Consider the following 24,542-nt stretch of genomic DNA (forward strand, 5'->3'; position numbering starts at 1 on the left):
AGGCTGCCCATGAAACGCCAGTGCCCCAGGCCCAGCACTGATCGACTGCATCCCGGCCTCTGGGGTTGGATCCCAGGTGACTGCAGAGTGTGGCGCAGAATGAGGACACTGCCTGCCACCCTGCTGCCCACAGATGGAGCTCCTGGATTCCACCACACTGATGTGGCTTTCCCCCAAGCTCCCAGCCCATTCTGGAGGCCTGGGTCAGCTTTGAGCTTGCCTTCATGCCACTCTTGAAACTACTCTAACCTTAGTTTGAGGTTCCAGTCCCTTCAAGGACTGAGCTCTGCCTAGAGTCCATTTTCCCACCTGTGCCATTTCTTAAACCTAGAAAGCCTTCTTCCGATCTATCAAGATGCCATTCTTCATAATGGGTCCAGTTTAAAATGCCGCATTCCCCCAGTTAGAATCAGTCACCTCCAGCACTGTGCCATAGTGCTTAGCACAGTACACAGGCAAGGGGCAGTGGAAGACATTGTTGAGATGCAATTACATGTTCCTGTAGGCACGTTCTAGCTGGACGCACAGCTTCAAAGCTGTTAGAACTAGCCAAACACGTCCCTGGTGGCTCAGTAGTAAAGAATCCGCCTGCCAGTGCAGGAAATGTGGGTTTGATCCCTGTGTCGGGAAGATCCCTGGAGGAGGGCATGGCAGCCCCACTCCAGTATTCTTGCCTGGAGAACCCCATGGACAGAGGAGCCTGATAGGCTACAGTCCACAGGGTCACAGAAGAGTTGGGCATGACTGAGCAACTAAAGAACAATAAATTTTGTGTTCCTGCAGACACATTCTAGCTGGATGTAGCAGCTTCAAGGCCACTGGAACTAGCTGTACACTTAATCCAGATCAAGGGAAAACTGGAGACCTTCAGTCCTTAGTTACAGAAAGCAGATACATAAGCCATTCAGCCTTTTTTTTTTTTAATCAATGGTTATAAAAATTTGTTAGCTTATCATTATTCTTTTTAAAAAAACTATTGGTTTATCATGTGTACTTAGTGGCTCAGTTGTGTCTGACTCTTTGCGACCCCATGGACTGTAGCCTGCCAGGCTTCTCTGTTCGTAGAATGCCCCTATACAAGAATGCTGCAGTGGGTTGCCATGCCCTCCTCCAGGAGATCTTCCTGACCCAGGAATCGAACTAGGTTCTCCTGCATTGCAGGCGGATTCTTTACCAGCTGGGCTGGTAAAGCCATCATACTTCCATAATAAGTGTAGTTCTGAAATAACATGTGACCCTGAGAAGCACAGAATGTGTTAGTGCTCTTTATTGAGGAGCCGTGTTGAGGGGACGTGGCACATGCCAAGTGCTAGTGCACCCACCCCCACAGACAACTCGACGGAGAGGCAGCCGGTTTTGTTTCTGGTCTTTTAGTTTTTAAAGCTTTGTAGCATCCAGAAAAGTTATTTCCATCTCAGAAGAGATTAATTTACAGTGTTCAAGGAGTTCTCTTGAAACTGACAATGCATTTGTGTCTAGAGTAACACAGAGGCGGAGTGGTTATAATGTCCTATCATAAGTGTTTGTGGAAAGTGGAACTACTTGACAGAATCACTGCTGAGTATTCTAAATTGATCTTTTCTCAAGGTTAGTTTAGCTAAGACTCGGGCATCTTAGAATCTTCTAAAATATTAAAAAGTGATATAAATTTTTTATTCTTTGCTATCTAGCAAGTATTATAGATGTATTTCAATTACCGTATTAACATTTGAGTGCTTAGCAGGTGCCCAGGCAATCTTTCAGTTACATTTTATCTACCGATTTGTCTAATACATATAATAATACTCCATTTATGCAGTTCAGGCCCCCCGTCTTTAGTGTGAGGACCCCTAAAATAAGAATCACAAGACCCAGATTATGGTCCTTCCTTATCACTGTTTCTGAAGCCTTCGTCAAATCTCCTTAACATCTCTGAGATCTATGAAATGAAAGGAGGGATCTGCTTGTCTCTGAGGTCCTGTCTCCATAATTTTATGAACATTTTACATATGTGTAATTTAAAGGATTAAATTTATTAAAATAAATTTAAAGTGTTCAATCCTCATTGAAGGATTTTGACCCTTTGTATTCTGAAATATCCATCTATAAAATACATACTACCTATTTTTATAGATCAATGAATAATTTAAAATAAAATGATAACTTAGCCACTGACCAGGTCACAAAATAGAACATCTCTAGCTTCCAGAATGGGCCCACGTGCCACACCCTTGTTCACAAACCCTTCCTTCTAGAGGTAGCCACTAGTCTCGCTTTTGTCATCATTTCTTTGCTTTTTAAAAACAGTTTTACTGTCTACGAATTCCTAAAGTATATGTTCATGTTTTAAAGTGTATGTTTCATGAACTGTAAATGATGGTGTCATATCATTTGTATCCTTGTGTGATTTGTTTCTTAATATACCATTTGTGACCATCTTCCGTGTGGCTGCTTGTAGCTACAGTTTGTTCATTTTCAAATCCATTGTAGGAACGTACTTTCTACTCTGTTGTTGGTGGACATTTGGGTTGATTCCGTTTGGGATCTGTTACGGAACTAGTTAATGTTGGGTCATTGTGTGCGGGGGTATCCTCAGCTGTATTCAGTAATTTCAAACTGTTTCCCAGAGTCTTTATACTTTCCCAGCTATGTCAGAGTGCCGTGTCACATCTTTGCTAACACATAAACTTTTACAAGTTTGTACATTTCTGTCATTTTATGTTTTAATCATTGATCATTTAATCACTGATACATTTTAATCATTGAATTTCTGTTTTGACCCCAGCGTGTCTGATCCCAGTGAAACAATCTCCTGCTAACAAGAAAATCATCGTCATCTTAGAGAACTTGGAAAAATCTTCATTGTCTGAGTTACTGGGGGACTTTTTGGGACCTCTGGAAAATCACAGCACTGAAAGCCCCTGTACCTTCCAAAAAGGTAAAGATAGTGGAGAGACCACCCCAAGAAGCCAGCGGCTTTAAGAGCTTTCTAATCTCTCTGTCCCCTGGAGCACACGTTACGCTTCGTGGCCGTCTTTCCTTCACTTGTTTGGACTTGTTCCCTGCTATGGTTTCCTGATGTTGGACTGGTGCTTTGGTTTGTTTTAGGAAACGGAATGTCTGAATGCTACTACTTTCATGAGAACTGCTTTCTGATGGGAACAATCGCCAAGGCCTGTCTCCAGGGCTCCGACTTGCTGGTGCAGCAGCATTTCCGCTGGGTGCAGCTGCGCTGGGACGGCGAGCCCATGCAGGGGCTGCTGCAGAGGTTCCTCAGGAGGAAGGTTGTGAATAAGGTAACAGACCACACACAGCCCATTGTTGGGAGAGAGTCCTTGACATTCCCTGGCATTGCTGTCAGGCAACCTGGGCTTGACCTCTGCCACTTACTGTGTGGCTTCTGGCAAGTAAAAACTGGGGATAGGCAAGCGTCAAGTGGGGCTTCCCTGGTGGCTAAGACAGTAAAGAATCTGCCTGCAGTGCAGGAGATTGGGTTTTCAGGAGACTCAGGGTCAATCCCTGGGTCAGGAAGATCCCCTGGAGGAGGGCTTGGCAACCCACTCCAGTATTCTTGCCTGGAAAAATCCTTTGGACAGAGGAACCTGGCAGGCTGCAGTCCATGGGGTCATAAAGAGTTGGACACAACTGAGCGACTAACACTTTAAGGGTTAAATAGGATAATGCATGTAAAACTCATAGCAGTACCTATACTATGTCAAGTATTTTTAAAAAAACAAATAGAAGTCCCTGATGGTTCAGTGGTTCAGACTCTGAGCTTTGAGTGCAAGGGATGCAGGTTTGATCCTCGTTGGGAAACTAAGATGATGGGGGCCCCCCCTCCAAAATAAGCAGATAGGTTTTACTGTTTTAATTAACCATTCTCAAGGGGTCTCCCTGAGTTTAAATGCTGAGACTAGATTAGAAAATTAATCATTCTTCTTAAGGAAAAGCTACTGTTTCCTTGGAGCCTTCATTATCCATCTACTCAATCTAGTTTTAATATTTGTTACATTGCATTATAGTAACTTTTAAAAAGTCATATGAAAAAATTAGAAATCTCTGTTGACACATTTTTAAGAAGAATAATCACTTTTAGTGATTTTTCATAGTAAATATTCTTCATTCTATCAAAGTAACAAAATTAATTTAGTGTACTTACCAAATTGAGCACATTATTCTCTAATGTCGTATTCTTAAATTAGGCCAGTAGCTAAGTGTCTGGGTGGATTTGAAATAAAAGAGCTTGATTTAGCAAGATTTTATTGTTTAATCCTGCACAGTGGGCCACACTGGGAGGACAGGATCTTCATTGTATCAGCAGAGGAGTTTAAGCTGTAGGTAATATGACACCCCACTGTTAGCTGCTTCACACACAAAAGAGGCTTTTTTCCCTTACATAACCAGATGCCTTGCGGTAGGTGTTGCTGATGTCCATTCACACCGTGATGCCAGGTCCCAGGTCTGGGTGAATCTCTTGGCCTCTCTTCAGGACTGCCTGGTTTCTGCAGGGCTTCGGGCACCACACCCTCACACAGACTTGTTCACAGGTAGGGAGCAGGATGCCGAGCTGTTCGAGAGGGAACTTAGGCTGCTTTTGCCTCCTCCTTATCAGGGGGAACAGCATCTTTTTCTGAAACTCCCAGAATCAGAAGACTTCCCCTTAATGGTTCATTAACCAGAACTGGTTTCATGCCCACCCTTCTGCCATAGACCTTGGCTAGAGCTATCTTCCCAACACCAGAGTGCGCCACCAAGTTCCTGAACAAAATCGCTATGTCTGTTGTGTTAGAGCATGTGAATGTACATGCATTCATAGAGGAGGGCTGGGGAGGGTGGTGGAGGGAGAAGGGTGCAGCGGGAATGCCGTTGGTAATTCAGTGACAGTCCCTACCATTGGTGATTTCAATTAGTACCTGAAGTTCCTAATTGAATCAGAAATCGTCTGCCCCAAGCTCTGCTAAAGTCAGTTGCCTGATCATAAATATATGCTTTTGACCAAAGCACATCTATTATATGACCTCAGCCAATAAGAAGAAAGGTGAGATAAAGACAGTCATGGGTTTTGTAGCTTTTCACATCAGTGATGCTTCCATTAACTTCATCACTATTAATATTTAAATCTTACTGCTAAAAAACTCACCTAAAGAACTGCAAAAGATACCAGTATTTTTCTTAAAGACTTTATTATTTTTAGAGCAATTTTCGGTTTACAATAAAATCGAAAGGGAGATATAGAGATTTCTACCCATTGCTCCTCAAATATGCATAGCCTCCCCCATTCTCACCAGAAGGCTGCATTATTTCATCAAGGAGGAACCTACCCTGACACAGCAAAGTGCCTGGTTTATCTAAGAGAAAAACATGGAATGCTTCACCAATTTCTGTGTCTTTCTTGCGCAGGGGCCATGCTAATCTTCCTTGAAATCTTTCCTAACCCTCTCTCTCTTCCGGCTCTCTGGTAAACATAGTTTGAAAAGGATTGATTTTACTTATTTTGAAAAGAAAGTTCTCTTCAAGCTCTACACTTTCCTCCATTGTGCTTGAGGATGGGCAAGTGGGGTGTGCTGTAAGGAACAGAAAGTGGGGAGGAAGGGCAATGTGTTTAATTTACCAGGAGTCACTTCAAGTAGGTTAATAAAATGGATTCCTGGGGTAGATGTACAGTGGGAATGAAGACAACTGCAAAACAACAGAAATCGTGTAACTGCAGGATGGAGCCAAATAACGGGGGTGCTTAGAAGCACGCTGGCATGTGATCAAAATTTCTTCTTCCAGTTTCTCACAGGAATAAAAATAAACGTATTTTTTGGAGGAGACAAAGCTTCTAGTATTTAATAAAAAATAATTGTACCTTTAGTAGGAAATTGAAAGCAAAAGAAAGTGTTGGTCACTCTTTTGTGTCTGACTCTTTGCAACCCCATGGACTGTAGCCCACCAGGATCCTCTGTCCATGGAATTCTCCAGGCAAGAATACTGGAGTGGATTGCCATTCCCTTCTCCAGGGGATCTTACCCACCCAGGGACTGAACCTGGGCCTCCTGCATTGCGGGCAGATTCTTTACTGTCTGAGCCACCAGAGAAAGCCAAGGAAAGTAATATTCATCTATTAATTGTAGCCATGATCTCATTTTCACTGGAAGACTATCAGAAAAAGTGGGAGAAATATGATCCTCTTTTCAAAAAATGGGATATTATAACAGATCCCAAATCCTCGTGTGACACAGGGATGTTACTTTAATGAAGCTGCTAGAATTACTGAACCACTCTTGCATTTTTTTCTGTGCCAAATTCTGTCCCTTGATGTAGGATATACAAACATTCACATATTATCCTCAGTCTTAATATCATAATTCCTTGGTAAAGTAGAGATTTACATGAATGTATTTCTTATAAAAATAGTTAATTGCTATATCTGACTTCTAAATATTTGAGAGATTTCTCTTCGTAGTATATAAATCTTTGTCCTTTTGTGAATCCTCTGTAGTACCAAAAAGGGGCTCTTGTATAAGATATAATTCTAAAAAGACCTGCTCCCATTCCACCGTGTGTTACACAGCATTACTTAAACTCTTCACTTTTAAATTAGAAAACATGTCTTCATGCTAGCATAGTTGTGTGCATTTTAAGGTAGCATTTTAGCTGAGACTTTCCTTCTAGGGAAATTAAAAATAAGACAAAGTGAACATGCCATAGATTGCAATATGCCATCTTATCACTTATCCATATTAAAATATTTAATGTCATTTTTATGTCATTTATTCAAAATCCTTTTTTGAACACCTACTATTTGCAAGTCCTTGTGAGATATTCTGTACACATGTGAAAAATGATTTCTTCCAGCACTGATGTTTAAGAATTCATCCAAGTAAGACACCTCATCCAGGGTGTCTCGCTTCGCTGTCACGTCTGCATCTTTTCATTTGATGTAACAAACTGCAGATCTGTATTTCACACTAACACACACAACAGGGTATATTATTAACTAATCCCTTCACCCACCCCAAGTGAAGGTAAGACTAGATTTGGCTACAGTTTTGTTTTATAAATTTTTATAGCTTTAATTTCGAATGGTTAGAAACAACAGGACAACGAGCACTGTGCTAACCCAAGCCCTGTCTTCCTCCTCTCTGTCTCCAGTTCAGAGGTCAGGTGCCCTCTCCCTGCGACCCCGTGTGCAAGACGGTCGACTGGGCCCTGGCCGTGTGGCGCCAGCTCAACTCGTGCCTGGCCCGCCTGGGCACGCCGGAAGCACTTCTCGGGCCACAGCATTTCCTGTCTTGTCCTGTAGTCCCGGGGCACACCCAAGCAACAGTGAAGTGAGTGTCATCAGTCCTTCTTTGCCTTTAAAGTATTTAAAGTAGAGCCCTGGCCAGGTGGGAGTGTGTGAGAGTGAGAAAGCTATGCCACTGCTATCGTCAACATGGGAAGTGGAGCCCTGCCCTCTTGTCAGAGGACGACCATGACTTGTGTGTTGGGTAGTTCCTAAGGAAACAATTTTTGCTAAGACTAGATAGATCGTAGGTTTCCTCTGTTTTCAAAACTCTCATCAGATCCATATGTGGCTTGCTGTGCAGTGTCTCCTGAGGAAGGCCCACATAAGAAATTCAGTCAAGTACCCTGTAACCAAAAAAATAAAACACATTCTACTGATGAATTGAAAAGCTTGCTCTTTTATTAATGATACTTATACACTTACATGAGTAGTAGCTCAGATGGTAAGAATCTGCTTGCAATGCACGAGGCCCGGGTTCAATCCTTGGGTGAGGAAGATCCCCTGGAGAAGGGAATGATACACACTCAAGTATTCTTGCCTGGAGAATTCCATGGACAGAGTAGACTTATAAACTTACTATATTTTCCTTTGTAGCAGCTTATAAAAATAGACATACATATAGGAAGGTTAATGACATAGAATATCAGAAGGAAGTTGAAAGGAGGAAGGAATTTGTCACCGTCCGACTTCCTTAGTAAGGGTTCTGTGATTCGCTGTTAGATTTGATTCTGTACTTTCTGGCATCCTGGGCAGAAATCTATTTTGGAAAGCAAGGGATGCAAGTAAAATGTCTTCTCTATTGTAACACAAACTATCAATTTAATAACAGTTAATTGAGGGAGGAGTACTGTATTAAAAAATACATAGTAATTTCTTGTTAAAAAGCAGTACATTTATTCATATAATTACCCGATTCTCTCAGTATCATGATTACATCTGAGCCTTTTTTGCCCCTGACATCCAGAATCTCAAGATTCTTAGGAGCCATATTTGGTTTTTCCTGTCTGCAGCACAGTCATTGTCAAAAACTAGAGGCTCTGAGACTTGTACCCTCTTTGCAAGCTGACAGGTTAGCCTGCTGGGTGCAGGATGCTGGGTCAGAGGCCCGCTCCTCATCACTCAGAGCCCAGCCGCAGCCCAGCCATCTGAACTGTCTGCAGTGGTTTCCCCGGCTCCTCAGGTCCCACAGGGTGATGCGTACCAGCCCAGGTGGATGCTGGCTTTAGCAGCAAAATGTGGAATCACCCCATCTTCTAATGGGGGATGCTGGTAAATCTGCCCACCCTTTGCCCTGGAAGGAACCATAACTTTCATCATCCTGGTCAGGAAACAATCTGCCCTCTGCTCCAGAAGGAGACATTATCTCTACTTCCCAAGTCTGTGTACACTGCTAACATCCTTGAAAAGACAATCCAGGAAAACAGCTGACACGAGAATATAGAAATGCCATGGAAACTTATCTCCCAACAGCCGTATTAAGGAACTGCCTTTCTAAAATTTTCTTACTTTTTTTTTTTTTTTTTTTTTTTTTTTAGCCAAAGCTTATATCTTTACCTCCTCAGCACCTTTAGGAGTAACTGTTTGCTTTTCTTTCTTTTTTTTTTCCCGGAATTACATGTCACTCTACATTAACAGAGAAACTTGATACTAGGTAATAGTTTTAACAGTTCCTATTCTAGGTGATATAGTTTTGTCTACAGCTTTTAATGCTAACTGTTTTTTTAATACTACAACAAAGTATAATCTTTTTTGAAGGAATTTTGATTGGCATTGAGTGCTCTAAATTTCAATTAAAGCCCTGCAACAGCTACAGCTATTAATGCAGTCCACCTGAGGCAGTGGCTGGTTGACCCCATCCCCTCTCTTCAGGGCTCACCTGCCATGTGTAGACACCAAGCCCCTGCAGAGCAGGAAGATTTAATTTGCCAGTGATCATAAAATGTATCCCAATTTCAGAAATACTAAAAAACATATGTATCTTAGTAAGGAAAATGGCAAATAAGTTTAAGCTATTTAGACACAGATTTTCAGGAAATCTTTTTTCCTCCAGATTTCTTTAGTCTGTAAAGTTTTCCATGTATTTTTCCCTTTCCATGTATTTATTTGTGCATTCATTTATTCAGCACTCTAGTGCTCCAGGATCTTACAAAGAAAAACAGAAACAGGTAAACAGTTTCATTAGAAATACATTGTTATTTGTAAAGCACATTCAAACTGTTTTGGTGTTAGATAATTTCACTTATTCTGAAACAACCTGGGAAAGGTAGCCTATCCATAGAAACCCTTAGGCTTTGTTCAGGGTCTTCAGCTCTGTCCCGGGTAGAGTTGTGTGTGATTCCTGGGAGCCTGGGTCCTAACTGTGAACCCTCTCTTGGAAGGTGGATGTCTAAGCTATGGAATGCTGTCATTGCACCCAGAGTTCAAGAAGCAATATTGTCAAGAGCCTCTGTGAAAAGACAGCCCGGCCTTGGGCAAACAACTAAAAACCCCAGCCAAGGGCAGCAGGCTGTAGTTAGAGCTGCTCTCAGCATTTTGCTTAATAAAGCTGTTCTGCATGGCTGTCCCCTCCAGAGAGCAGGTATGTGGGTTTATGCTGGGAGGAGAGGAAATTCGCTATTATGTAATGCTTGCTTGAACTGGCTTTTAGGGAACTCTATTTTCTCTCTTTGTAACCAGTGAGATTATCTCCATGTAATGGATGTTACACAGCACTGCTTTAAAATTAACTCACTTGCTCTCTCTTAATTCCTGGCTCATGTTTAAATACCAGACTTCAAAGTAATGTTTGCTGGTTGGCAAACCCCTGCTTGGGTATGATAGGCCCCTGATTTTGAAGAGGCTATTTCTTTAAGTGTTAGAAATGTTGGATTTTGCTTGACTCTGTATAACTGCGCTCTTGCTTCTGTCCTTCTGGCAAAATGTGGTTTATGTTGTTTCAGAGCTGGACCAGCATACAGCTGATTTCAAAGGAGGAAGCTTCCCTCTGTCCATAGTTTCAAGTTACAGCAGTTGCAGCAAGAAGAAAGAGAGTGGTGCCTGGAGAAAGGTGAGCACCAGTCCTCGCAAGAAGTCTGGCCGGTTCTCTTCACCCACCTGGAACAAGCCAGACTTGAGTGAAGAAGGTAAGGGGGCAGGCATGAGACGTGTGTACCCATGAGGTGGTTTCTGAATGCCAGTGTGCTTTATGTTTATTACTATGCATTCAACAAAGCAAAATTTTGAGGATTTCAATGTGTATTTTTCATGGAATAAAGCATGTGGTAGGTACATTCCACAAATAGTTGAGAGTCCCCTACCTGAAAAAAACCATTCATACTAGAATTCTGAAATTAAATTTATCTTTACCATGTTAATGATCATCTGCTTTTCAGTAATTTGATTTTCTTGGGATCCACACAATTATATTTATGTAATAAAAGCTGACACATAGAAAGAAAGAAATAGGCAAATGTGCATTCAGAAGTGAACCTTAAACTTTTAGAAGTATGTGTTATTTGATTATAGACATATTTAATACCAGTTTAAGGTGTTTATAAGTGAGTCAGCTTCACATATTTCTTCCTACATGAGATGTATGCCGTGTACCAAGTTTTCTTCTAAACACTAGAAATAGAGCAGTGAAAACAGGAGATAAAAATCGCTCCCCGACAGAATTTCATTCTAATAAATTATTAGACCTGTTCCTTATGGCTTTGATATTAGGATAATCAGTTGTTTAAAATATCCTCCCTCAGTTCAGTTCAGTCATGTCTGACTCTTTGCCACCCCATGGACTGCAGACGCCAGGCTTCCCTGTCCATCACTAACTCCTGGAGCTTACTCAAACTCATGTCCGTTGAGTTGGTGATGCCATCCAACCATCTCATCCTCTGTTGTCCCCTTCATCTCTCGCTTTCAATCATTCCTAGCATCAGGGTCTTTTCAAATGACTCAGTTCTTTGCATCAGGTGGCTAAAGTATGGAAATCAGAGCTTAGCATCAGTCCTTCCAATGAATATTCAGGACTGATTTCCTTTAGATGGACTGGTTGGATCTCCTTGCAGTCCAAGGGACTCTCAAGAGTCTTCTCCAACACCACAGTTCAAAAGCATCAGTTCTTCAGTGCTCAGCTTTCTTTACAGTCCAACTCTCACATCCATACATGACCACTGGAAAAACCAAAGGTTTGACTAGATGGACCTTTTTTGGCAAAGTAATGTCTCTGCTTTTTAATATGCTGTCTAGGTTGGTCATAACTTTTCTTCCAAGGAGCAGGTGTCTTTTCATTTCATGGCTGCAGTCACCATCTGCAGTGATTTTGAGGCCCAAGAAAATAAAGTCTGTCACTGTTTCCACTGTTTCCCCATCTATTTGCCATGAAGTGATGGGACCGGATGCCTTGATCTTAGTTTTCTGAATGTTGAGCTTTAAGCCAACTTTTTCACTCTCCTCTTTCATTTTCATCAAGAGCCTTTTTAGTTCTTCTTTACTTTCTGTCATAAGGGTGGTGTCATCTGCGTATCTGAGGATATTGATATTTCTCTTGGCAATCTTGATTCCAGCTTGTGCTTCATCCAGTCTGGCATTTCTCATGATGTACCCTGCATATAAGTTAAATAAGCAGGGTGACAATATAAAGCTTTGATGTACTCCTTTCCTGATTTGGAACCAGTCTGTTATCCATGTCCAGTTCTAAATGTTCCTTCTTAACCTTCATATAGGTTTCTCAGGAGGCAGGTCAGGTGGTCTGGTATTCCCATCTCTTGAAGAATTTTCCACAGTTTGTTGTGATCCACACAGTCAAAGGCTTTGGCATAGTCAATAAAACAGAAATAGATGTTTTTCTGGAACTCTCTTGCTTTTTTGATGATCCAGTGGATGTTGACAATTTGATCTCTGGTTCCTCTGCCTTTTCTAAATCCAGCTTGAACATCTGGAAGTTCATGCTTCACATATTGTTGAAGCCTGGCTTGGAGAATTTTGAACATTACTAGTGTGAGAGTTGAGTGCAATTGTGCGGTAGTTTGAGCATTCTTTGGCATTTGCCTTTCTTTGGGATTAGAATGAAAAGTGACCGTTTCCAGTTCTGTGGCCACTGCTGAGTTCTCCAAATTTGCTGGCATATTGAGTGCAGCACTTTCACAGCATCATCTTTTAGTGTTTAAAATAGCTTAACTGGAATTCCATCACCTCCACTAGCTTTGTTCATATCCTCCCCTAAAAGATATCATATTTGAGTAAGAATGAAAAGATGTTCCAACCTCATATGCATTATGGATCTCTGATACATGTAACTAACTTTACGTCTTCAGGAGCCCCTTGTACCCCACACTAAATGGCAACTCACTCCAGTATTCTTGCCTGAAGAATCCCCAGGACAGAGTAGCCTGGCGGGGTGCAGTCTATGGGGTCACAAAGAGTCAGACATGACTGAAGAAACTTAGCAGGCACGCACACATGGCAGCTTTACAGCAGTGGGGTTCCTAAGTGAAAGGAATATGATGTCTAAAATCCTAAACAGTTGCTTTTGTTACCATATTTTTCATATGGCAGATTGTATTGATTTTTAATAAAAACTAATGCGATTTTAACTATATCAATACATGCCAGAGTTGTGTGATTACCCTAAGTATGTGATCATAAGTTATGACTTAAAGTCACGTAAGTAATAAGTTTTAAAGTAATTGAATGGATAGTCACTGAAAAAAATATGTAAACTCTCATTGTAAAGGTAAGTGTTATTTATAATAGGATACATTTTGATCTCCGAGGCTTGCCCTTACTTCCTAAAGTTAGAGTGTTTGCTCCAGGGAATAAAATCATTAGACTGTAGCCCCCCAATAGAGCAAAGAGACTCCCTCAGCTGACTTTCTGTAACAAGGATTATACCTGTTTATCCTTGGAAAGTATCCAAAAGAGCTCGACAGTGAGGACTGTCGTCTCCATTTACAGATGGCACAATTGAGACTCAGATCCCTTTGATCACCTGCTCCAAACCACTGCTCCTACAAACGGGGGTTTCTGCAATCCATGTTTTTGTTTCTTATGAGTCCAGTGCTGATTTCTTCAGTCTGTGCCACTCATAATAATCCTGGTACTCAAATAAGGACACCTATGCAGGCTCTTCACTGTGTCACTTCCAAGTTCATTAGAATCCCTGTAGGATTCAGGACCAACTGCTTTCCTGAGCTAAGTGAGTACCTAAACAGTAAGCATTGTCAATATATATTGCAGTACTGTAGATTGTCAGACAAAATCCATAAGTGAATATGAACTTTAAACAGTATTATGGAGATAAATCTAACTTGGAAATATATATTTGGCTAAAAGCTGAATTATAAATTAGTTTAAGTTTATAATATTTATTAGTTGCAGAACTAGTGGATATATCAAATGTTCCTTCAAACACAAAAACTTAATTGAAAGGTGAATAAAACTGTATACAACCATAGTTTGACATCAACATAGAGATTTACAAAACGCGTTGGCCAGGGTTTAGGTGAATAAACCACTGGTTGGTTAACAACCAAAGGTGGACATGCCTCTAGTTTTAATTTTTTTTATAATAGTCACCTTGTCCAATAATTGCACTTCATACAAAATTATTACAACAGTGTTTGGGTTGATATTTTTGGACATCATTGTTTTAAAAAATACCAAAATAGAACTCTCTTGCATTCCATGCAGACCACTAGGGAAGCTCATAAAATTTGATAAAGACACAGCCCTTTTCTGTCCTGACCTAAACCAGGGAAACCTAAACCTGAGATGATGGTCACTGCTTCTGGAGGGCAGAGTCCAAGCTTAGGCACTTCCGTGCTAATTAGGGAAAAGCTACTAATTAATGCTTTCTGACAGTAAGGACAAAAGTGTGGATGAGGAAATGTACAGACCTTCTGATGATCTGCTTTTAATCAGGATATACCAAATTCGACAGACTTCTCAAAATCATTCTTTAATCATGCTAGCACCATTCATACAATTTTAGAATCTACTCAGAAGCAGCTGTATTAATGCATTTATAAAATGTAGAATATTATAGAAAGACATTTTGAATCTAAAATGGTTTAGTGTTTCTCAAACTTTTGACCATAAGCCACAGTGAGAAATGTATTTTAAAGCTGGACCAGTACACACAGACCTATGCATTTGCATGTCTCTGTAAATGGATACCAACTTATATATTTACTACATACAAGCTGTGCAATCCGGTGTTTCCTATTCTGTTTTTTTTTAAATGGGTTGAAATTTGCAGTTAGAAAAACATTGGTATGATATGCAGCGTTTGTTTTAATGCTGTGACTTTTTGTTTACTTTTCCTATTTAGTTTTCTGTAAAATGCAAAGCAATCAAAAGTTGTTTCTATACCTGCACTGTAATACATCATGGGGCCCACACATCAAAAACTGTGTTGGGTCTACACAGTCAGGATCCCTTGGAAGGCAAACAAAGGGATTACCATCTTCAAAAGGCAGGTATTAACCCTCTTTTAGGCACTTGGAGAACAAAGGCCTAAGGTTGTGGGGACTTGCCTGATTAGAATAGGATCCACTGATGAAAGTGGAGTTTAGGATTCCTGAATTGAGCCTCAGGTGGTGTGAGTTGTATTGATTTTAGTCATAAATATACATGAGGTCTTTGCGCATTCCCTAGGCTTCCACAGGGCCTCAAGAAATGGATTTAATCCAAAAACAATATGAAGAGACTATTTCTTTTAAATACAGAGTTCAAGATCCGCAGGGACAGTCTATGGAAATGACTGCTTTTTTTTCTTTAAACAGGTATCAAAAGTAACACTATATTACAGCTGAATTGTAACAGGAATGCTTCGCTGTCAAACCAAAAGTAAGTTTCCCTTGCAGATTTAACTCATAACAAACAGTACACATTCTCATCGTGTGTGTGCTAAGTCACTTCAGTCGTGTCCAACTCTTTGCCACCCCATGGACTGTAGCCCGCAAGGCTCCTCTCTCCATCGGATTCTCCAGACAAGAATACTGGAGTGGGTCACCCTGCCCTCAGGGGATCTTCCAGACCCAGCAATCCAACCCTCATCTCTTATGTCTCCTGCATTGGCAGGTGGGTTCTTTACCACTAGCGCCCCCTGGGAAGCATTAGTCTGTGCAACTGTTATGCTGTGAATATAATTTTTTAAAAAGCAATAGAGGTAATTCAAATGCTAGTATTAAGCTGAAATCGAATGAATGAAATCTAAAAAAAAATACAAAGCCTATTTTGCTTTTAGTTTGGTGAAAGATTAGAAATATCATTGATTTGATTTTGTATCAAGTTTGATATTATTAATACAGTTCACAAAGATATGGTAAAATCCTGTATTTGTGAACTTTTAAACAGGCTTTAGAGGACTGATGATTTTAATGACAGAGTTACAGAAACATAACATGACTTATTTTTTTTCCTCATGCTGCTGCTAGGGAATTGTCAATTATGCTTCCAAATTTATAAACTGAAATAAAGATTTATCATAGAATAAAAATGCTTAGCTAGTTTGTAAATAGGGCCTTGTATAGCCAATAAGTTGTGTACCCTGTAACTTGGCAGGTGACATTTAGGACCCTGGTTCACAGAATTACAAGAAGGGTAGGGGGTCAATGAATCTGTCACATGCTTGTTTGTGCCAGGCCCACTGTTAGGTCTGTTGTATTCAACAGCCTATACAGTATTTGTAATAACCCTATGATGTAGCACAAGGCATTTGATAGAAGGGAACCCAGGAACTGAGGTGTTGAGTACAAAAAAGAAACCCAACCCATGGTCACGTTGCCAATAAAAAGTGATAAATTGACATTTACTCCATTGTCACACTGCCCCCCACACCAGCGTGTTTAGTGTCATCCTTGGGGACAGCGAAGGAAAGGGAAGAGTAAGGAGACTGGAATATTGTAAGTCAAAGTGGATTTCTTTGTGTAGTAACATTTTATCCTATTGAGAATTCTGACGGGGAGTTACCAAAATCAGATGGGAATGGGTTGTTGTATAAAGTGACATTTATGGATGCCTTTAAAGGATGTTAAAAACTTTTTTGCTCCACAAATCCCCCAGAAAGGGGTCTAGGTTTCCATATTGGAAGTTGGATGGTTGCTCTGGGTTTGAAAAACTCTTTTCTGAAATCTGTGGTAGGTCTTTAGAGAATGATCTGTCATTGACCTTGAATCTGGATCAAAGACTCTCTCTGGGTTCGGATGATGAAGCAGATCTTGTCAAGGAACTTCAGAGCATGTGCTCTAGCAAATCTGAATCTGATATAAGCAAGGTAAGCAGGACACAGTGCGGAGGGCCTTGAGTGGCTCCCCCAGCAGCAGACAGACTTCTTGGAGCCACATCATAGCTCTTTCCCTGAGAGAAATCCCTTATCAAATAGTATGACTAAAGCTCCAAATCAAAACTTCCATTACCTTGCTTAAAACACTTATACAACAAGGGAGCTCTATTTAGCACAGCTTCTCTGAAAAACCCAAAGTGAAAGCTGCATGTGGTGTGCTACCACAAATTAAACCAATACCACCTTTTCCTTTCCATATCCCTAACTTTGGCCATCACCAATCAGTAAGAGCATGGCAGCAGACTTGCATTCTGCAGCGGGGAACAACTGTACTTATAAAATAAGAAAAAATAAGTAGCCTGTGTAATTTGCTTAAACTGTGAAATTTGAGATCCAAAGATGGAAATCAGTGACCCAAAATCTTGAAGCATTAACAGCATCAAGTTCAACCTGTTTTTGCACTCTGATATCTGCAGCAGTTTTTTACCACGCTTCCTTGATAAGGGCCTTTTGCTTGAAAGGGAGCAAAAGAAGGTAGTTATAACTTGTGCAGGTTCTACCCCAAAACTCACCTGTTGTATTTGGACAGTCTACTAGGGATAAAGAACTCACTAGCTTATTTAATCTTACTGGAAGTGAGTTGAAATAGTTAACCCTGGAAAAATAAGGTTACAATGAAAAAGCTTGCAAACGTTATATCCTTTCATTTTGTGCCAAGTATTTTTTTTTTTAAATAGAGCTTATCTGGTTGTCTTCTTATGACTTTAAAAGACTCTTTTTTTTTTTTCCCTTAGAAACTGTGTCTCATGCATTTGCTGTTAGTTTCACATGAAAGCTTAAAGTCCTTATGTGAGCATTTTAGGACCTAAGCTTCTGACAGACAAGGACCACAGTTCTCACTGTGGGTTTTCCACAGTGACTTTACATCTTACCTTGAGTATGTCACAGTTTACCTGTGAAAACATGACTTGATAAATTGTGTATTTTCCAGATTGCTGATTCCAGGGATGATTTAAGGAGGTTTGATAGTTCAGGAAACAACCCTGTGTTTTCAGCAACTGTTAATAATCCAAGAATGCCAGTGTCACAAAAGGTAAGTGTCCCTTTTCCCTCCAAAATGGGACAAAGAAGGATTGTTGTAAAATTGACTTTACAAATCTTTCAATGTGCATTACAAAGTTACTTTTACACTATAGCAGGGATATAATCAGGATAAAGGTGTAAGTGTTCACTAGGTAATCAAGGTTAGAAAAAAGTACTGTTTGTTTGGCTAATAGCTTGAAGGAATCACATAGAAAAGCATTACTTCCCCCTCTTCTATTTGATGCCAAAAAATTGGATTCCAAAATTTTTACTATCTCTTCTATTTGTTTTCACTAGTTTATGCCAAACCTAGAACTAATGTAACGTCTCTCTTCTTTGCTGTATTTTAAAATGGAACATTGAATTTCTTTTGAGTACCATTTTCAAAAACTGGAGTTAATGCTGAGTGATAACAGAAAAATCTACACATACATGAACTTCCCATACCATGCATGTTTCAGAGACAGAATATCCTTTGCAAGCAAATCAGAATGAGCCAGGATTCCCATAGAGTTCCTTACCCTCTTGAAATAACTTTTATGATTGGTTAATAAATGCCAAAAGATGAGATGGCCCAGTATGGTACTACTGAGTGAACGGAAACAATAAAAATACTTCTTACCCAGTAGTGCTTTTTTGAGGCGGTCCATTTTGTAAGACGTATTTAATAATGTGTGGTTTGCTCACCAAGCTATGTCCACTGTGGTTCACGTCCCCTCACATGGCAGCTAACACAGACCTGTGGGGAGAGGGAGTGCAAGAGCAGGATTAAACAGCGAGCGTGGTGAGACTATCCCATTATTAATCCTCCTCTGACAGCCTGGGCTCCCGGCTTCAGTAGCTTTCAGTCCTGACTAGTTTCCTGTGAAGCTGTGTGTGTTGGGGGAAATATTAACAAGCCTGGGGTCTTATATAAAAACATACAACATGACAATCTACAAAGAAGAACATGGCCTGTGTGGCTTACTCTATATAGTATTTGTTCCTCTCTGTGATTCCCCCCACCCCTAATTAGGAATGGCTTAGAAGCACAGCAAAAGCATCGTTGGGAACAGATAAGAATGACTGAGGAGGTGACACCTGGGGTCCCTGCTGATAACTCTGGTTCTGGATGGAATACATTTTTGTTCAGGGGCTGTCCCTGAACTATGGTTCAGAACACATTCCTTGGGCTCGCCTTCTATTTCTTTGCCCATTGAGCATTCTAAAGACTATTCCCCGATGATCAGTTGTTTTCGTAGAACCTGCCACCAGAGGGCGACGTAGTACTCATTTGGCATTTGCCAGATTCCTGAACCCTTCACAGGCTCAGGCCTTTTCTATCCTGATAAAGGCAATGAGCATTTCTTGGTTAGATGCCCAGTTTCTTCTGTTATCAGGAAGTAATTCCCTTTAGGAGGAAAAGCTCTCTGTGTTAGCTGAAATCATTTTCTCCTGTGTGGTCAGAGAGGGGCCTGTTAATCAGGCAGCTTGTCAGCCAGCCTTCTTAAACAGAAAAGCCCATATTTACATAAATACATATTTAAGTCATCCATAGAATATATAATAATAAATGTTTTCTTCTTATGGAGATGAAAATTCAGTCCCCTAAAGCAGAAATTCCCATTTTGGTTGCATCATGAAAACTATTTGAGGATTTGTTTTTTAATCCCTTGTACCCAGACCACATGCCCTAGAGGTTCTGATATAATTGGTCTAAAGTACAACCTGGACGTTGGAGTTTTTAAAAGCTTGGTGACTCTCATGTGCAATCAGGGCTTAGACCTGTTCTGTAGCACATACCTTTGATCCATCATTCGCATTTTCTACCCATTTCTTTCCAAATTATGTCCTTGAACTTCACGTAACTTATGTTACATATAACTTACTATTTCAGACCATCCTCTACACCTCCCCATGTCCATGTCCACCCTTCCTTCTTCCTTACTTCACCACTCACTTGAGTTCTGCTGATTGGTAAACATGAAGGGGGACCTACCCAAGTGAGCTCACGATCAGGGAAAACGCTGTGAGTAAAAGGTCTTATTGCAGCATCATGAGTCGCTCTTACCTGTCCAACTGTGTTTCCTCATGGGCAAAAAGAGGCCTGGACCAGGTGATCAGAAGGGTTCAGAAGTACTCGAAGAATGCTAGCATGCAGTTTCCAAGAATTAAAGATCTTGAGCTCCCTAGTTACAGATGCATCACCAGGAAACAGTTCACTACTGCAGAAGCTCCATTAGCACAAGGATGGTGCCCTTTTACATTCTCTACTGTGAGCCAAGCACCAGGAACAGTGCTTGTCTGATAAACATTCAGAATATGTGAGTAATAGTTCAGTTAGATCTAAAGGCAGAAAAATTCAGTGACACACTCAAGGTATATTGCATTGTAGAACTGCTTACAAATAGTTGGTTGGAGTAGTCCAGTTTGATTTCCTCAGGCCTAAGACTTCATACAACTTCTGTTGAGGAGGAGACTCCAGATTCAAGCACTAGTTTAACTGACTCCTATCTATGGCACCACAAAGGACCTAGTGGAGATCAGACCGCGAGTCTACAGGACATTAAGCATTCAACTTCTCTCCTGTCTTCCCCCCACCCCCGCCATGAGAACCTATGTTAAGGGAGAAACTCATACAGAGAGGAGAAAGTTAGTACCGATCACAGAAGTTGGGAACAATGTCAAATTAAGCTGTTCTGTTTTCCTTTCTTACAGGAGGTCAGTCCTCTCAGCAGCCATCAAACAACCGAATGCAGCAACAGTAAATCAAAGACTGAGTTGGGTGTTTCAAGAGTTAAATCTTTTCTTCCTGTTCCTAGAAGTAAAGTCACCCAGTGTTCCCAGAACACCAAAAGAAGCAGCAGCAGCAGTAATACAAGGCAAATAGAAATAAACAACAACTCAAGAGATTTGGAACCTACGCAAAAATGAACAAGTAGAAAAATCTAGCAAATAGGCCTGCCTACAGTATTCTCATTCTTCTGTATATTTCACACAGAAACCAAGGACAACAAGATGTAAATACCTTTAAATGAATCAAACGTTTTCACTGCAATATAAACGATGAGTGCGGGACCACTATTCAATTTTTTGTAAAGAATATTTATAACCAACTTTTTTTTTTCAATTCTGTCAAATTGAACTGCAATACCAAGAAGTTATACCCACTTTTCAAGTAGTTTTATAATAGAAAAGTCATAATAGTTTTACTCAAGATGTTCAGGGGTATTAAAACAACTGTGTACTGTATATCTATACATATGTACATATGTACATTTAAGAAAGCTATGCATCATTGCATACTGCATTAAAAATGTGTACAGCATTGGCTTAGATAACATGTATCATTTTAAAGAGATCATAATTTTATGTTCACTTGATGAGAAACGACTAGAACGGGGCAATAACAAATCATTTCTAAACAGTTACTTTTCTTAAAAGCCATATTAAGTATTTTGCCTGTTTAACTCTAGTTTTCAGTTTCAAAACTTTTAATGGTTGCATCATGTATATTTATGCTTATGGGTTTGTGTTATGACTCCTGTAAATATGAACTTATATAATGCAATAAAAGTGTTATCTTTCTTACAAAAGTTTTGTACCTAAGTAGATATAAAAAAGAATAACTGTAAATGCTTCAATAAATAAGTTAACTCCCTCTTCTAGTGGCACAATCGATATTTTCTAGACTTTCTTCTCAAATTACTAATGACATAACTAAAAGTTATATGCCTTGACACCAAATAAAATATTGAATTAGTGAAATAACTTGGCTGTAGTTTTTATTGCTTTTAGTAGTTTATCCATGCAAAAGATATCTGTATTCAATTTAGAGCCATTTAAACTGGTCCTCCATGTTTGTATTTCCGTAGCTCTTCAGAGAAGACTTTTGTTACAAAGTATTAGTTGGTTTAAACTAGAATAAACATTTCAGTGGAGCTCTTGGAATGAAGTGCTCATTGAAAACAAATTTTTCATACTTTTACCAAAAAAAGTATAATTATATACCAACAATCATTTGCTTATCTTAGAGTATTTAAAGTCCTTTCTTAGCCAGAATGGTTATTTAAAGTATACACATGTGCATGAAAACTATATTACATTTTGCAAGTATCTTTAAAAAAATGTATAGTGAAGTGGAGGAAGAATCAAGGAAGAGATCAGTTCCAGTACCTGTCAGCCTAGGCTTCATCTCTGCCATCCTTGGGTGTACAGCATGGACCTTGTAACAGGAAATAGAACTAGAGCAAGGGACTGAGGGTAAGTAGGAGAGAGAGAGGCTGGAAGAAATAGTCAGGCTTGAACACAATAACGCCTTTGAGCTGGACTTAAATTCTTGGTGCCCTGGTGGTATTTGATACTCTCAAGTGTTTCACAGAAAGACATTAATCTTGGGGACAAAACTCAATGCTCTCCATATCATAGACCAACATACCCAGACTGAGGTGGCTCTGGGGCATGTTGTCCTGCTAAAATACACCTTTGATTATATTGAATTTTATTTTTTTAGTGATAAGGCATTGTTTTATATTGCCAATTTTTCTGAAGATATAGATCTCATTATGATAGTCAAGGACCAGAAAAGAGAAAAAACAAATTTGCAATACATTATTAAGATGACATCTAGTAACCTATCCATATAGTTTTGATTGGTTAGTAATTCAACACATATACTTACATAATTGGATAGTAGACTGCAAGATGTCTAAAGAGGGCATTTAGATTAGGAGTTTTCAAAATACACATGAAAACCTGGTAATGGGTCATTTTATCAATTTAGGTAATCACAACTACCATTTTTTGAAAATAGAAAAGAAAATATCAGAGCACATCATGGTATCACAGTCAATAAAAGAATTTTTTGTGAAGCTTTTGTTTAATTGTGTAGATACATGGATGTAAGCACTGGACTGTGATGTCAAATATAACTTTCTGTGGGTCATGGCCACAAGTCTTTGAAGCTCCATACCATTAATGGTGACGGTCAGGGTGCTTCAGGGGTAAAAAGGTCTTTGGTGTTATACAGCCTTGTGACTGAATTAAGCACTAACATTTATTAGCTGTGTGACCTAAGACTCTCTGACCCAGATTCCACAATAGTTACGTAGGATCATGACAAGCCTACAAGTTGTCCTTGAGCATTAAAATGAGGTAACAATACAATGTTCCTAGTTACCTCCTCGCACATAAAAAGTAATGAATTATGTCCCGTAAGTCTTTGTGGCATTCCAACATCCCATCAAGTTGTAATAAACTCACAAATACTAACAGCTGTATTATGAGCATCAGATTCTACTAGAGTTGTATAAAACACCTAATTAAAACAAATATCTACTTGGAAATTGATAACTATAACACATTAGCAAATTGTATTTTCCTTTTATGTTAACTTGATGATGAGCTTCTAAATATACCTAACACATTTTGCAGTTGCAAAAAAGAAGTACACATGTCATAAAATCTGATTATTCATGAAAAAAGCCAATTTTTATAGAAAAGGCTGAACTTTCATAATTTTTTTTTCCTGTGCAGTCAATACTTAATGCAAATTAACTTCAGTTGACTAGACATAGCCAACACCTGATTTAGGCATTTATTCCTAACAACTATGAGCTATTACACAAAACTTTCTCTATGAAGTTATGTGATACTTTCTGAATTTGATCCCTTTTGTAATATTTTTCTCAAGAGAACATTCCACAGATGTGAAAGCAATAAATTAGTGAATAGATAATCCTGTTAGTTTGGTTTTTACTACAAATAAATAGTTGTTATAGACCAAGATGCCATTGTTAATTTGAGAAAGAGGACTATGGAAATACATGGAGAACGGATATCAGATACATACCTTATCTATTCTGTCCTTAATATAATAGATATTAGAAGATAACATTGACTTATCAAGTCAAGAGCTGCAGTTCTAGCCAGAAGGCTAAGACACCATGTAATATCTTTGGTTTCAATGACTTCATTGGGGAAAAAAAAAAATGAGGATTATTCTTGTTCCAGAAAGAAAAGCACAATAGGAAAATCAGAAATCCTGACAGTTGTTCCTACACATTCTGATACTTTAATAAGAGTATCAGCTAAATAAATCCCCCTGAAAAAAGTTACTTGGGTTATATTTTAAGGAAATCAAGAACGTATCAGAGAAATTAAGAAATCAATTATTTTACAACTGCCCTAAAAACAACAAAATACCTAGGAATAAATTTAACCAAGGAGGTAAAAGACCTGTACACTGAAAAGTAAGACAGTAATGAGAGAAACTGAAAAGGGCACAAATAAGAGAGATTCTGTGTGCTCACAGATTGAAAATTCAATACTGTTAAAATGTCCAACTCATTCTATGAGGCCACCATCACCCTAATACCAAAACCTGACAAAGATCCCACAAAAAAAGAAAACTACAGGCCAATATCACTGATTAACATAGATGCAAAAATCCTTAACAAAATTCTAGCAATCAGAATCCAACAACACATTAAAAAGATCATACACCATGACCAAGTGGGTTTTTCCCAGGGATGCAAGGATTCTTCAATATCTGCAAATCAATGTAATACACCACATTAACAAATTGAAAAATAAAAACCATATGATTATCTCAATAGATACAGAGAAAGCCTTTGATAAAATCCAGCATCCATTTATGATAAAAAACTCTCCAGAAAGCAGGAATAGAAGGAACATACCTCAACATAATAAAAGCTATATATGACAAACCCACAGCAAACATTATCCTCAATGGTGAAAAATTGAAAGCATTTCCTCTAAAGTCAGGAACAAGACAAGGGTGCCCACTTTCACCATTACTATTCAACATACTTTTGGAAGTTTTGGCCACAGCAATCAGAGCAGAAAAAGAAATAAAAGGAATCCAAATTGGAAAAGAAGAAGTAAAACTCTCACTATTTGCAGATGACATGATCCTCTACATAGAAAACCCTAAAGACTCCACCA

At 39.4% G+C, this 24,542-nt stretch overlaps 1 protein-coding gene, 1 long non-coding RNA gene and 1 other non-coding gene across 6 annotated transcripts in view; 1 reads left to right on the forward strand and 2 right to left on the reverse strand.

Annotated features, from left to right (window-relative positions):
• The window catches only part of CTTNBP2 (cortactin binding protein 2), a 168,998-nt gene extending 147,651 nt beyond the window's left edge, over positions 1 to 21,347 (forward strand). For 2 of the 4 annotated variants that reach the window (XM_019959427.2, XM_070787788.1), the window contains 9 exons: positions 2,765 to 2,917; positions 3,088 to 3,275; positions 7,117 to 7,295; positions 9,631 to 9,830; positions 10,192 to 10,374; positions 15,013 to 15,076; positions 16,373 to 16,505; positions 17,506 to 17,607; positions 20,295 to 21,347. In XM_019959427.2, coding sequence (XP_019814986.2) covers positions 2,765 to 2,917; positions 3,088 to 3,275; positions 7,117 to 7,295; positions 9,631 to 9,830; positions 10,192 to 10,374; positions 15,013 to 15,076; positions 16,373 to 16,505; positions 17,506 to 17,607; positions 20,295 to 20,510 — 1,418 coding nt within the window. In that variant the 3' untranslated portion in view covers positions 20,511 to 21,347. The other 2 variants (XR_011566233.1, XM_070787786.1) reach the window with 2 other exon arrangements.
• LOC139182829 (U6 spliceosomal RNA) lies at positions 5,335 to 5,442 on the reverse strand. Its single transcript, XR_011566401.1, has one exon. It is a non-coding gene; the product is annotated as a U6 spliceosomal RNA (small nuclear RNA).
• LOC139182707 (uncharacterized) lies at positions 7,292 to 20,296 on the reverse strand. Its single transcript, XR_011566235.1, has 3 exons — positions 18,220 to 20,296; positions 7,676 to 7,753; positions 7,292 to 7,596 (listed from the first exon to the last, which is right to left on the reverse strand). It is a non-coding gene; the product is annotated as an uncharacterized lncRNA (long non-coding RNA).
• Positions 21,348 to 24,542: the final 3,195 nt, after the last annotated feature.

Source organism: Bos indicus, chromosome 4 (genome assembly GCF_029378745.1).
Source record: "Bos indicus isolate NIAB-ARS_2022 breed Sahiwal x Tharparkar chromosome 4, NIAB-ARS_B.indTharparkar_mat_pri_1.0, whole genome shotgun sequence".
Taxonomy (NCBI): Eukaryota; Metazoa; Chordata; class Mammalia; order Artiodactyla; family Bovidae; genus Bos; species Bos indicus.